Raw genomic sequence first — 14,924 nt, forward strand, 5'->3', positions numbered from 1 at the left:
AATAATGCACTATTAAACTGCATATGGCTTATAGAAAAGAGTACTGTTGATTATAGAAAACTGTAGGTGACTCCACATGTGCATTTTTGTGGATTGCCTTGGGGTCATTTCTATGCTCGTCGGCGCTAAATACCCAGGCAAAGCAAGGACTGCTACAGTAAAAATAATGAAATCCGCACGTACATTTTATAATTTTGACCACAAAAGTCGACCCACTTTTTCAGGTACATCAGATATAACATTCAAATTACAGCAATCTATATCAAAAAGGAACATTGTTGTGCAGAAAATGAAGAATTCTCCAACATCAAGGCAATACTATACACAAGTGATGACATCTCCTATTATCGCATTTGACAAAATTGAGAAAGCAAATGAAGGATCGAACACAAAAATTGACGGCCAGACAATGGCCAATTATCATTCCAAGAGGCAACAAAACTAGCCTCATCCTATAAAGACGAAAACTCCCTATTAATTTTTTTGAGTACAGCTTCTACGAACAATGAATTGACTAATGAAATATAAAATATGTGGGTAAACGAATAGCAGTCAGCTTAGCAAACATCGGCCACGACAAAGAATAGTAGCGCTCCACTGCACCAGAGACAAAGAGGGCTTGCAACGATGGTGGAGATATCAAATAAATTCACTCATGAATGGTCACCCCCAGCAATTTTTTGAGTCTTCTATACACCTACTGTTGGATAAATACCAAAATTATGCCCACCGCCGTTTGAATCTGCACCACCATACATTGGTAACTGTAGCTCACCTGAATGAGATGCATTGCGCGATCTAGAGTTCCTAGGAGAACCAGTGTTTGAATCAGTTGAGCCACTGCTTGTTGTGTACATTGATGATGTTGGAAGCCCATGAATCCTTGGAAGGCCTGTCGGATCAGTACCCAAGCTATAACCCCTTTCAACTGTCTCAGCATCAACCGGTAACTCCTCCAATGTCTGAAACCAGAAAACATCAGTTCCAGCTGAATGGTACTCAGTAAGTAAAGTCATTATAAGCCAAGCGAACCTAGAGAACGATGACAAACAGAACATCTTAAAGAATCGGCACCACTGGGATATAGTTACAGACGGTTTTACAGGGAGTACAATGACAAACAGAATATCTGGTAGAACTGATTTCACAAGGAGAGCGATGACAATGAGAAAAAGGCAAATTCCCAAAACAAGTTTTTCTGCTTAGTTCCTAAACAAAGCCTAAAATAAGATGGAACTTATCAAAACCATAAACATTCTATATTGAAGCTTAGTGAGCCTTGACATGCAATATATGCAAAAATATACTCCGAGTGAAAATGGTGAAGATTTGACCTTAAAAGCTTGCTGAAGAACACGAAGTGTCTCACGTGTACGCTTTCTCTTAATGGCTATCTCATCAGGTTCTTGCAACATTTCTTCGAGGAGGTTTTCTCTGCAACAAATAACAACCACCATTGATAAGAACTACGAGTACATGCAAAATGTGTAGCATTTGCAGTGCCCAAGTTGCCAGGCGCCAGAAACAACATACAAGTACATAAGCACATAAAGATTCCTGCAGCTAAGAAGCATACTGAAGGATCAATGAGCCACTATCCTGTAAAGTATCTTGATAAAAAAGAAATTCCACTTGGAATACCTGTAAAGTTTCTTGATAAACACATTGTGTAGCTCTCTTTTGGTCTGATTTACCTGGAGAAATGGATTAACACCATTTTTGTCATTAAAAAAGAAATCCGAATCGAAAATGAAAATCATATAAGGATTCTTACTAGAAACTGAAAACACAACACCCAGAGTCTAATAAAGCTAACAGAGACCAGATACTATTTCCCTCATATTGGCTATCTAGAAAAATTGTATCAACAAAGGTAGTAGATAATTCAAACTATACAGAAATTTCCACCAGATAAATAAATAAGTGCAGAATTTTCACAGAATTAGCAATTGAAAAAATATCTGAATGGAATTGACTGATAGGTACTATAAGAAAATAAGAAGTTAGCTGAAGGTAGAACAGAGAAAAGTACTTTTCCCATATAAAAATTAGCCTCTCAGCTGTTGGCAGAAAACCAAACAGTACCCCTAGTCCCCTGTGCTTTTAGAATATGACAAAAAGCAGATTATTGTGTTAATTTTATCCATTCTGCCCCTAGGTTATCTAAAATCGCATGTTGGCATATTACTACTACTTATTCTAGGGTCAGTGTCTTCTAGTGCTGAACAATCTGCGTGAAGAGAACATCCTTAGGTAGGAAATAAGGAAATGTGACGAGATCGGAAGAACTACTATTATCATTTAATCAGAACAAAGAAACTGCTAGAAGAGTAGATTTAGGAATCCTCAAGACTACCACTAGATAGAAATGAAGCACCCCTAAGCGTAAGTCCATTGAAAGGCCACTCACATAGATGTCAAAAACATCAAAGCATGAAATCTGTGAAGGACCAAGTCATTGCTATTCAGGATTACCAGAAAATGCATGATTGCTTTAGGTATGAAGTCTTCAATATTCTTCCTGACAATGTCATAGTATGACCTCAATAACAGCTTTGTGATGGCAATTTCAATAGTCACCTCCTCTGAATGAGTTTCTGAAGGCCTCAAAACACTTGGGGGCTTCAAGCAAAACAAATAAAGATGTCATGTTTGATCTTATCACAACCTAATCCATAGAGGAATCATACAGCAAAAGGGCTTTCAAAACACATACCTCCCTCAAGTGGATCGTTGAGAAAGCATGATTCATGCTGTGTACTGGATCACTCAATGGCTTGCTTATGAAATTGTCTTTTACAGATGGACGATTGTCCGAGCCACCAAATATTGATGATATTCCCCAACTTGAACCAACATTTGATCCTAATGAAGAACTATGTCAGCAATGGCTTTGCCAATAAGGTCTATCCGAAACAGCCTCTCTATCTCTACAAGTTAGGGGTAAGGACGTAAGGCCTGCGTACATTCTACCCTCCCCAGACCCCACATCTGGGATTACATTGGGTATGTTGTTGTTGGCGGCTTTGGCAATACAGCAAAAGATTACTTTCTACAGATTATAAGGAGTCCAGACAGAGGAAATGAATCCATATTAAGCAGCAAACCAAAATTCAGGGTGCTTTTCGAAAAGAGTACCATGAGTTACATAAGGAAGGACTTTTTCAAAAAGTGCCATTTGCAAATAGCTAATCCTTGTATACGATATTCATTCCCTTCTTGTCAATAAATATTTAACTAGTAATAAATAACTAATAACTCATGTATGTTCATGTAACAAACACGTGGCATGAATGAACATATCATTTATCACCAGATAGAAACACACCTGACGCTGTAGTTTTCTCGACTTCTGGAGCAGGCCGAACAACCTGTTTCTGGTCCAAAAAATAACAATAATCAATGCAAATAACTTAAGTCTCTTACTACTTGAAATTTGAAAGCTGTGCGATGTCAATCAGGAAGACGATGAAGAAACCAAACTTGGAGATGATGAAGCAGAAAAGGCCAACCTGATCAGGGACAAAACCACCAACTGATCTGGCAAGGATAGCACGTGATTTTAGACCTCTTTCAGGGGATGGCGTTTTATCTAAATCCACTCCATCCTGAGTAGGAATAAGAAAACAAAAGGTTAACATCAGTATGATATAATTGGCAGGACCAATTGCAAAAGTCTGTGAAACAGCAAATGAAGCAATTACTTTTTGCCTCGGATTAGGTGCAGCAATCCTAGATGACTTGACCTGCTGTGATGCAATCTCCATAGCTTTATTCCCGCCAATAAAATTTGGATGTGAAGTATTTATGTAATCCATCTGCAACAGAATAATTAGGTTGAACAATTTACAAATTTTAACAGCAAAAAATTCATAAGAATTTTTAGTGATTTGCTAAAGCAATTCACAAACTTCTACAGCAAGATGCTTTTGGCAACTATCAGATGAGCTATTTTTTATCTCAGATATCATATGAGTGTAGACCCTGAAACCAGTAGTTAACTAGAACTGCAGAGCAATACGTCAATTGCAAAATTTGATTGTGATCTGTACGAAAAGAACGGATTCAAATTCTAGCTTAATATTTCAAAAATAGTTGACACTAATCGATCAACTCAATAAGCTTGATCATAGATGCAAGTATGTACGTATTGTATTAGGTATAAGCAAAATCAAATAAAACCCAACACTTTGGCATACCTCCATCTCAATAATGTGTCCAATCATTACTTCTGAAGGTCCCAGTCCTTCACGCAAAAAAATCCCTATAACCTCATCCATGCGCTTTCTCAAAATTGGAAACCGTTGCAACTCATTGACCATACAACGATGGCTCATCTATGAAGGAATGATTCAAGTTAGAACAGAAATTATAAGAATGCAATACCAGAATAAAAAGGTAATCAACATTGGCCTACTTTAACCAGCTCATCATATATAAATCTTGCACACTGAAAACTCGGTTCCATTAAACGTGCTATTTGCCTTCGGATGAGAACTTCAAATGGGACCTGCATATTTACACAATAATTAAGATGCTACCAACCAATTGTCAGAAATACTACAGGAAAGCATTGAACTATTGGCTCAAAAGCAAAAGCAAAGAACAGGTTAATCCTTTGGAGTTACTTCTGGCACAAACAATCCCGATTTGGCACCCGTTGCATTTTGAATGGCAGTTCGGATGTCATCATCGGTTAAATCTTCACAAGGATCAACTTCCTGCAGGAGAAAGAGAAATCTGATGAAATTTGATAAGCAGCTGAACTAGGATAAACATTCTAATTATGCAAAGCTACAAAAGAGTTCTTGTGTCTGTCATTCACATTTTATACAGCCTTGAAGATTTAGAATTCTTGTACATATTGTGAATATTCGGGGTTTATTGACAGGAGCTAGTCAATAAAGACTACTCAAAATGAAAGATAGATTTGAATATGCGACTTCGTTCCTGCATGAAAACCAACTTAAGCGTACAATAGATGAATATTATTCATGGATTGTATATGTGCGCCGCACCCTAGGCAACAATTTATGAAAGACCATACTGATAAAAAATTTAATGCCCAACAAAATCATTATAAGCCCATACAGAGTTGGCTATACCAACAAAAGCATACATACTAGCTATCTATTGACAAAAATGGCATCATTTATGTGCAAACATTAGCAAGTCTATAGATGAATTTTAATTCTCCAAGCAAGAAAAGAATGAAGTAGGTATTTCAAATGTGAATATGAAGAAGCGGACCTCCAAACTCTTTACAAATATGTTCTGAAAAATGTAATGAATTCTTGCTCCACCAGACAGCTCAGAAGTTGACATCTCTTCATTTTTGCCATCTATCATTGAAGAGAATGCTGCTCTCGACCCAAAGAAAAAACCAAAATAAAAAAGACAGACACTGGTAATGAGGTTAGGAAGTGTAAATGGTATACTAGAAAGCAACATTAGATATGGGAGATAGAATCCAGTAGGACTACTATCAAATATTGCAAGGTTTAGGCCACATTACCTTCACTGTACTTGGAAAGAATGTTCAGAAGGAGAGCACCCATACCAGCCTAGATTCAGGGGATTAGCACAATGATGTCAATAAATAGTTTGGAAACACTAGCTGGACAAACTACAGTAAACCTAGCAGAAAGAAACCCTCTAGGACTCAACAATTGACAACAAACTCCCCAGAACTTCAGGCCAGTGCTTAGTAAAGCATAGGGAAGACAAAAGAAGTTACCTTTGACTCCGTGATCTCCCCATAGCTAGCATGCTCCTTTGCGACAGACAGAAGTCCAGCACTAATGCGCGATTTCAATCCTGGAAGAAGCGTTTTGATGTGTTGCACCAAAATCTGCATTAAACAAGAAGTTCAAGATAATATCTGATTTCAAAGCAACAAGATGTCCCGTACCACAACTGGAATGGGAAATTTGCAGTTCCTTTGGAACAGGGTGATAGCCGATCATCTAATTGATGTGGAAAACAATAAGAAGGCAACAGGTATCTGTTGCACAAATGCAAGTAAAAAAGGGGCAACCATAAACAGGAAAGACAGCCTTAATACGTATTTAGAGAAAATAACGCCAGAAATAAGTAAAAATCGCAAGGAAGACATGAATCTCATCCAACAAACAGCAAGGCATGTATTTTTTAGAACGAAAATAGCAAAGTATGTATTAGGAGACTAGATGACACATACAGAAGATGCAACTAGAATTTGTCATACAGAAAGACCGTCCAGATTATGATGCTTCTTTTCAAGACGAAATAAGCTGCTTGGTAAATCTCTGATCACATACGCAGGAAACCCCAAGAAGAAAGGTATAACACAGGCCATTACGCACCACATGTATAAATGCTCATGCTGCGCTTCTCGTGTGTCATAACATGGTTACTGTGTACCACCAGTGACAAGGTAAGCATGTCTAAGTTTCAAGGTGAAAGTATTTCTCAAACCGTGACCTTTTGCCCCTTTTCTTTTTTGAATTCGACATTTCAAATATTTAAAACTCAGAAAAAACTTTAGAGGATGAAAATTATAAGTTATTAATTGATTTGGAGATATTTTGAAATGTAACTGAAAGATATTATGTTTGACCTTATTGTGGTTTCACATTTTTTGATAAACATTTGGTCCTAAAAGGATGTAAAGCGCGCAATGTGGCAACCCAATAAAAGAAGAATCACCGTTACTTTGACCAGCAAAGATTACCTGGTTCAACTTTTTTGCCAATTGAGGTACACCACAGCGATCAGCAAGATCACTATATACCTTCAAGAAAAAATAGATAAAACAGGAGATTGTTAATGGATATAGACATGAAATAAACTAAATTAGATATGGTAGAAAACATACAGGACGACTGCGGAAGAACTTCTCCTCAGCTACAAGTGCATCCTTAATACTCCGGTTCATCATAATGTCCTGTTTTGAATAATTCAGCTATAGTATTAAAATCTTCTGAAGCAAGTATATACGAATATTTATGAATAAATATGCACACAGATACTGTTGCTCATATGTAGAATTGCTCGGACTCAGGTGCGGTGTCCGACACAAGTGTGGATCTAGAGGTCGGATCCTTCATGATCTAAATTTTAAGATTCGGGGATACGGATCCAAGTATGGATACGGGTGCGGGGATTCGGCTAAAAATAATTCAAATATCTAAAAATAGAGTTATATAACCTAAATTATGAGATGTTATGTGAAAAACTTGAGGAGAATCTCGTAAGGAGATAAAAGGAAAAGTAGTGACATAGAAATTTCTATATACAAGGTATTCCATATTCTTCAATTTCACCTTAGCTTTTGTTTTGATTACATAAATATATTGAATCTGTTAGGAATTTCCTGTCGATGTCGGTCAAAGTACCCAAGATTGGTTGAATAGATCGGGTACGGATCCCACACCCACACCGACACCCACGTCGTGTCAACACGGGTGCGGCACCAAAAGTGAAGAGTCCGAGTAACTTAGATCTTGTTAACCTATAATTTTCTCTCTGATGAACAAAATCTTTACCTTGCACTTGTATATACTAATAAATGCAGACTACTACAAACAGTACACATTGTAGAATTGCTGTATTTTGTGCACTGGCTGCTAAGATCTTCCACATTTTGAATACAACTTTTAAGATTATCAAGTTTCTTCGCTACAGTAAAGTTGCATTGGATCCTGACACTCATTCTGGTCCCCTTCTTGTGTTCAATGTCTATAACTTTCTCTATCCATTCATCTGTGTCCTTTAGGCCTATTATAGGGTGCTATAATGCCACAAGACTCTTTTCTTTTGGCACAAAAGGAAAGATTGCAGAGAGGAATCATAAAGCTTGACCAGTTTATCGCCTCTATTGATCCATCATAGGTTTAATTGTAGATGCTTCAAAAATATTGTCCTTTTTCCTTGGATTTTGGGTTATGGCGCCCTATTAGTGGCTTTTAATAATCCTTAAAAATAACTGTATTATTTAAGGATTCAAAATAAAACAGTGGCTTGTGGTATTCAATAAAGATAACTTTGTGTTCAGAAAAAGAAAATCACACTACAAAAAGAAAAACTAGCAGCCCAATACAGCTTTAGCTGCCAAAAGACAACAACATACCCAGTGTAACCCCACAAGTGGGGTCTGGGGAGGGTAGGATGTACGCAGAACTTAGTACCTAAGGTTGTGGGGTAACCAATTTAGCAGCCAAGAGATTTAAAAGAAAATAAGACCTGAAATGTATCCCATGCTTCAGACATGAAGGTAAATATGCAATTTACCGCACAGTATTTGAAAAATAATTATTGCCAGCATTACAGAATTAATTGTCCTACAGTTGAAGCTTTTGTTGTGCAAAGATGACCATGAAAATGGTCAAAACTACATATCTCTAAGGTATCAGTTAAAATTTAGTAATAATGTCAAAAATATGCAATAAGATAAACAAAACCACTCCCAGGAACAGAAAACTTGGTAGAGGTGCCTCTCGCAGACCATAAGAACTGCAGATATCCATGAAGAAAGTGGACACTTTTTCATTTTTGGTTCTACACCCATCGCAACATGCCTAATAAGAATAAAAGGTTTTAAGAAAAATATGGTAACCTCATATGCAACTCCAAAACATTCATATGAAAGCTCAAATGAGCGAAAATCAAGAAAAAACAAAAACTCATGAGATAAACTATATTCTCCACCACAAGTGTAGCTGGATGTATTACCTCCTGATTACGATTCACTATACCAACATAACCAAGGCGAAGGGGAATCACTTTTCCAAGTAAAAAGTTACGTGCGTCAGTACCCCTATCCATGATGTCTAACTGTGGAAACAATGGAAACACAACCCAGTTAAAACAATAATCAGAGAAAAGATATAATCAACAGAAGGATGAAATTCATTTCCTTTCTCACTGACCTTTGTGATGATTCCAATGGTTCGATAACCTGCAAGAAGAATCTCTCATATAAGAAAGCACCTAAACAACCAAACTCCCTAGCATAGAATACATTTGTTGCAACATACCGTCAGGGTCAGCATTTCCAGCAATCTGAAGAGCATCAGAGTTGGCTAAGTCTGAATTAGCCGGTGTTACTGCCAATATTAAGCAGCTTGGGAGCTTAATATACGACATTATCATTGTTCTGATGCGAGCTTCAATATCAGAAGGTTGATCTCCGACAGGCACCTTTGTTATGCCAGGCAAATCCACTAGAGTAATATCAAGAACATTTGGTGAGAAAATTTTCAACCGTATCTGCTTGTCTGAGACACCTTTGTTTGCTCCAGCTTCCCGGTCTGTCTCTGCCTAATGCCGATGATGAAAGATTGGCAGTTAGAAAAGAGAACGAAATTTCAAGGGAAAAAAATCACATGAACAATAATTGAGATGCATTATGTTGAGTGTCCTTCCCTCATGCAGTCCTTGCTACTAGATGTTACTATGCATATATTTCCATATCAAATCCACAGTCAGTCTAGTAACTATCTTCTTTAACCATAACTGGTGCACAGACGAGCCAATAATTTTTCAATCAGACTGCTGTTTATCCTTGCTCATGTCAGGGAGACACTATCTTTAGAATAGAGCTTACCATATAGATATTTTATATGTTAAAATAGGGGTAGAGCATTGTCCCTTTGAACGATAACTTACATTCACGTCAGTTTCTCAACTACATAATGCCATGACCAAAGTGGATCCTATGCAAAAGAAAGAGGAGTGTCCATATATAACCACTAAATTAGTGAGTGTACAAAATGAGATGCCAAAACACTGTTTTACAATCCAAGATGAGTAATTCTCGGGACGCGCGTACAATAACATCTAAGCAATAATATCATCATAATTAGCATGACAATTTAAAGAGCATATGCTTACACCCATAAGATAAAGGAGTGAATAGATCAACCAATCAATGGCTTGAATAGAGTGGAAAGGACATAGAGGGCATAACCAACCTTCAACTACTTTTTGACCGAGGCATAGTTGCAATACTTAGCAGTTTAGTCTATTTCATAAAAAGAAATACTTAATAATTTAGTCCTTTAAGATATATTAGGTGTTCTCACAATTGAAAGATAAATGAATAATTTTTTTTTTTTAATAACAAGGGAAGCCGCAGCCGCTACCCTTTGGGTGCGCACAGGTAAACCCCGATCCTATGCAATAGCCCGAAAACCACCCCTAATTCTTTTTTTTTTTTTTTTTGAGAATGGTAATGTAAACCCCTAATTCTTTTTTTACAAGACTTTAACCTTTTTTTTTTTGGAAGGATAAATGAACTAGTTTTTTACCAAGGCATAGTTGCAACAACAACAACAACCCAGTGAAATCCCACATCGTGGGGTCTGGGGAGTGTACCAAGGCATAGTTGCAATACTTAATAATTTAGTCTTTTAAGATCAATTAGGCGCATCATAAGTTCATAACTAAACGTGTACTAGTGCTCAGGAAGGGGGGTTAATAAAAACTTGAGTCTTATGAATAAACCTTTCATCTTCTAATAATCACTAATCAAAATCCCGCAAAGAAGTTGGGTAAACCAGTAAGCCTAATGATAGACAAAGATTCAAACATATTTTTCTTTAGGCATTGTTACTTCCCCTGATAGTTATAACGTACTGCATAGGTTGATTCAGTATATGAGCTAGTTAGGTGTTAGGACTTCAGACAGAATATTTGCTATTCAATCAAACTAACTACCTTCCTCTTGGACCATGCATACATATTGCTGAAAACTGCTTTCAGTTACTGCAGTAATTTTTTTAGCATAATAAGTTGCTTAGGTTTAGGATGAATCTACTTTTTTGAATTTTAAATTTCTATTGCATAGATTAGTAAGGAATGACAAACGAGACAAAGCTTTTAACGTATTACCCTCCTATAAACCAACAGATATGCTAAGAAAATAAAAATAAAACTAGATACATTCGAGTGCATCCAATTTGAATACGAAATTCAAAGTGTAATTAATACCTGAATCTCCCAACGAATTTGATTGAAATCATAGAAACGTTTTCCAGGAAGGTGCAAAAACTCTCCCCATTCCTCATCAGTAGCATTATCAGGATTAGGCTTAGTTTGAAGGAGCTGTAAAACAAGAGGTCGCCTAGTACATATATCAGAACCTCTAGGCAAGAAATCTCGACCTACAAGTGCTTCAAGCACACTTGATTTCCCGCTACTTTGACTGCCTACAACAGCAACTTGTGGCAACTCAATTGTAGATTGACCACCAAGCTGTGCAAATATGTCTTGAAGTTTGTTCACGATTGGTATCACTGAATGACCTAATGACGCCGCCGCAGCAGCATCGCCGCCAGTGCTTGTCGGCACTTTTTCTTCCGTCATTGTGAAGTTTGATTTAGTAAATTTTGATTTGATGAGTGTAAAAATAATAAAACCCTAGAAGTGGGATAGAGGAGGGGAATTGTTGGGTAGAAATAAAGGAATTTGTTCTCTTACTGCCCAAGAACCAAAATTAATAACAGAATTCCTTTTCCCAATTTGAACGGGACCAAACACCTATGCTGTTATCATGTCTGTAAATTGCGGGGAAGCAATTTGTATTTGTATTTTGTATTTTTTGTTTTTAGCCTAATTTAGAGAGATTAAAACCTTATTTTTTCTGATTTTTATATTACTCATTCTGTTTCAATTTATGTGAACTTAGTACTATTTGATGAGTTTATAAATTACTGTACGAGCCCGTTTGAATTGGCTTATAAGTTGGCTTATAAGCTGTTTTCAGCTTTTTTGAGTGTTTGGCTGGCCAGCTTAAAGTCATTTTATGCTTAAAATAAGCTCAAAAAAATAATTGAACCCATTTGACTTAGTTTATCTAAAGCAGCCTATAAGCTGAAAACAGCTTATAAGCCAAAAAAAATAAGTTGGACTACCCCAACTTATTTTTTTCAGCTTATAAGCTGCAAACAGCTTTAAGCTGTAAGCCAATCCAAACGGGCTTACGTCTTAGAGCCTGTTTGAATGGGCTTAAAAAAATCAGCTTATAAGCTGTTTTAGATAAGCTAAGTCAAACGGGCCCAATTATTTTTTTGAGCTTATTTTATGCACAAAATGACTTTAAGTTTGCCAGTCAAATACTCAAAAAAACTGAAAACAGCTTATAAGTTCTTTTCAGCAACTTATAAGTCAATCCAAACGAGCTCTTAAACTATTTTTTATTAGTTTCTAAATATATAAATTTTATTTTTACAAACTTGAAAAATCTATATCAAATTTACAGTTAAAGTTATAAAATTTGACTTCCTTACTCCAAAAAGGTTCACAATATATATGTATTTGTGTGTATATTGATTAGTATTTTAACACCTTTTCTTGTCCTATTTCCGAGGAGGAGAAGGCGTGTAAATTCGTAAATATTTATTTATAGCGGGTATTTAATCAATTTAATAACTATATGTAACGTAGTTTTACAAATATGATTATTATTAAATTATAACAACATACTAAGATTGATGAGAGTGAAACTCTAGACGTAGATAGAGGTTTGATTGAGATGAGGAGTCATGGATTGGGTAGAAAAAGAAGTTATTCTCTCTTACCGCCCAAGAAACACAAAACCAAAATAAAAGAGAAATCCTTGGGACCAAGTTATCGTGTCTGTAAATTTGTGTTTAGAAAAATAAAAAATAAACCAAGTTGTGGGGAGGGGTTAAGGGAGATTAAAACCTTGCTTTTTATATTATTACATATGTATTTGTGTGTATATACTGACTATATAGTATTTTAGATAAAGATTATGGTATACTATAATAACACCTTTTTTGGTCCTATTTCCGATGTGAGAAGGCTGTAAATTCGTAAATATTTATTTGTATTGGGGATTTAGATCAATTTAATGACTATATGGCATAGTTTTACAATATGATTATCATTAAATTATAATTGATTGATAAAAAATTATTTTAATTTGTCACATAATCATGATAAATTAATATAATGTGATGTAATGTCTAATAAGTTTTTACCTATAAAGGGTCATTTAGTTGTTGGTTCGAGATTTATGCGGGTTGTAGGGTTTAGTTATTTCATCTTCTATGTACATAATAATATATAAATTGACTCATAACTTATAATACATGTTTTAGGGTAAATATTTACGCACACCGGGTGTTTACACCAAATCATTATAATTTACCATGGTTAAGTGATTTAATGAAGTGAACATATACATTAATTAACCATGGTTAAGTGATAGTTGTATATACTTAGACACATGTCATACATCCACTGATTTGGACATCCAGTGTGGGCAAGTTTTTACCCATATTTTAGTTATGCGAATTTGTAAACCGGCAACCAAACACCGTACACGTTGATGTGTTAAATTTTATAGATAACTACTAAAATGCTGCCGAACATGATGATCTATTAATTATACTAATTTTAGTATGCGAATAATTTACTTTCTAGCTAGCAACCTACAAACCTCTAAATTCTTTCAATATTCCATTATTTAGGGCTGCAAATGGTTTGGAAGATCATGCGAACATCATGTAGGACACAAAAACTATCTCCGAGATCGTGGCATACCACTTGCAATTGTAATCAAGTAGATGTATTTGATAAGTACTTATTTGTCTTCATGCAGTTCAGATGATTTTTTTTCCTATACGACTTTCCCTGTCAGGCATTTGTGTTTTTGAAAAATACATTTTCAATAATTAATAATATCATCACAATATTATTATTATTATTATTATTATTAGTATAATAATAATAACAACAACAATAACATCATAGTACATTAATGTTAAATCAAGAGTCACAAACTTTATATGAGAGAAAAATATTACTCCCTCTGTCCAATTTATGTGATATTGTTCGGAGTTCGAGAGTCAAACAAGAAAATCTTTGATCACGATTTATTCGCATGACCTTTAAATATTTTAAATTATTAATAATTATGATTTGTAGTATTTTTTATCCAGTTTCTAAATATGTAAATTATTTTCAAGAAACTTAAAGATTGTATGTCCGAATTTATGGTCAAAATAAAAAGGTTTGACTCTCGAATATCACATAAATTGGGACAGAGGGAGAAGAACCGATGATGTCCTCAAATCTCAAAAAAGAAAAAAAGAAAAAAGATACTATATTTCCGTTAAGTTTGAACAGAATTATATATAAATAAAAGATGGTATGATTACTTTATACTCTGGAGATTAAAAAACAGAGTACACATAAAAGGTGAGATTATTTTTTACAGTCTAACATTATGTTGACTTGTCCTTTGGAGACGTCCTATACCAAAAGAAGAAGTTATTGACTTCCTGAATTAGCAATTTAAAAGGTTGACAACTTATATGCGAACCTCAACAAATATTCTTTGGCGACGGTGACGCCATATTTCACTTGTTTGTTTCAACTCTTAATTGCGTTAGAGAACAGAATCCCTAAATTTAGTTGTAATATTAAAAATAAAACCACCATTTAAAATCTTGTTTCGCAAAATAATGCCTCGCTGGTGCTCTGGAGGTGATTATCTTCAAGCTATCTGCTTTCCTAATTTTGAGTAGCCTATATTTACGTGCCAACCTATTTCCATTTCTACATGTTTGGTATAATTTTTGCCGTACAATATATCTGATTATCTACAATGCGTTTCTAATTCTTCATTTTCTGAATATGTTGAATGTTGATGATGTTGATAATGGTTGTCCTAAATCTAAAGTGTAGCTTTCGACATTATTGACTCATGCAATTGGGAGTTTCCCTTTTTTGTTCTTGGTATTTTGTTTCAAAAATTCAGTTCCCCTGTGGATATTGGTGATAGTGATTGCTTCAAAGGTTGATGATGCTAATTGTCTTCAATGGTGTTGAACAACAATATAGTAAAAATTGACGATCAATGAAAATAACTTCCTATTTTTGATAACAAGATCATAATCCTTAAAAGATTCAGG

General features: G+C 35.4%; 1 protein-coding gene across 4 annotated transcripts; it reads right to left on the bottom strand.

Annotated features, from left to right (window-relative positions):
* Positions 1-164: 164 nt before the first annotated feature.
* LOC132598854 (dynamin-related protein 3B-like) lies at positions 165-11,552 on the bottom strand. 4 transcript variants are annotated; one of them, XM_060311980.1, is made up of 21 exons: positions 10,972-11,552; positions 9,018-9,300; positions 8,910-8,938; positions 8,713-8,814; positions 6,857-6,925; positions 6,713-6,772; positions 5,738-5,851; positions 5,516-5,564; positions 5,251-5,360; positions 4,629-4,721; positions 4,418-4,510; positions 4,200-4,337; positions 3,705-3,818; positions 3,513-3,608; positions 3,329-3,377; positions 2,717-2,865; positions 2,476-2,622; positions 1,642-1,694; positions 1,335-1,434; positions 776-962; positions 165-697 (listed from the first exon to the last, which is right to left on the bottom strand). In XM_060311980.1, exons 1-21 carry the CDS (start codon positions 11,344-11,346, stop codon positions 690-692), a joined length of 2,418 nt encoding a protein of 805 aa, XP_060167963.1. In that variant the 5' UTR covers positions 11,347-11,552; the 3' UTR covers positions 165-689. The 4 variants fall into 4 exon arrangements, with proteins under 4 accessions (XP_060167963.1, XP_060167962.1, XP_060167961.1 ...); XM_060311979.1 differs by having other exon boundaries at positions 165-700; XM_060311978.1 differs by having other exon boundaries at positions 165-962; positions 3,329-3,371.
* Between the last annotated feature and the right edge of the window lie 3,372 nt (positions 11,553-14,924).

This window comes from Lycium barbarum, chromosome 6 (assembly GCF_019175385.1).
Source record: "Lycium barbarum isolate Lr01 chromosome 6, ASM1917538v2, whole genome shotgun sequence".
Lineage (NCBI taxonomy): Eukaryota > Viridiplantae > Streptophyta > Magnoliopsida > Solanales > Solanaceae > Lycium > Lycium barbarum.

Excerpts from the sequence above, each read along its gene's own strand:
- LOC132598854 (XM_060311977.1), bottom strand. The coding sequence starts at position 11,346 with ATGACGGAAGAAAAAGTGCCGACAAGCACTGGCGGCGATGCTGCTGCG. Across the intron at positions 6,926-8,712 it reads TAGTGAATCGTAATCAGGAG|GACATTATGATGAACCGGAG; the intron begins GTAATACATCCA and ends TATTCAAAACAG. Across the intron at positions 5,852-6,712 it reads TGGCAAAAAAGTTGAACCAG|ATTTTGGTGCAACACATCAA; the intron begins GTAATCTTTGCT and ends TGTTTAATGCAG.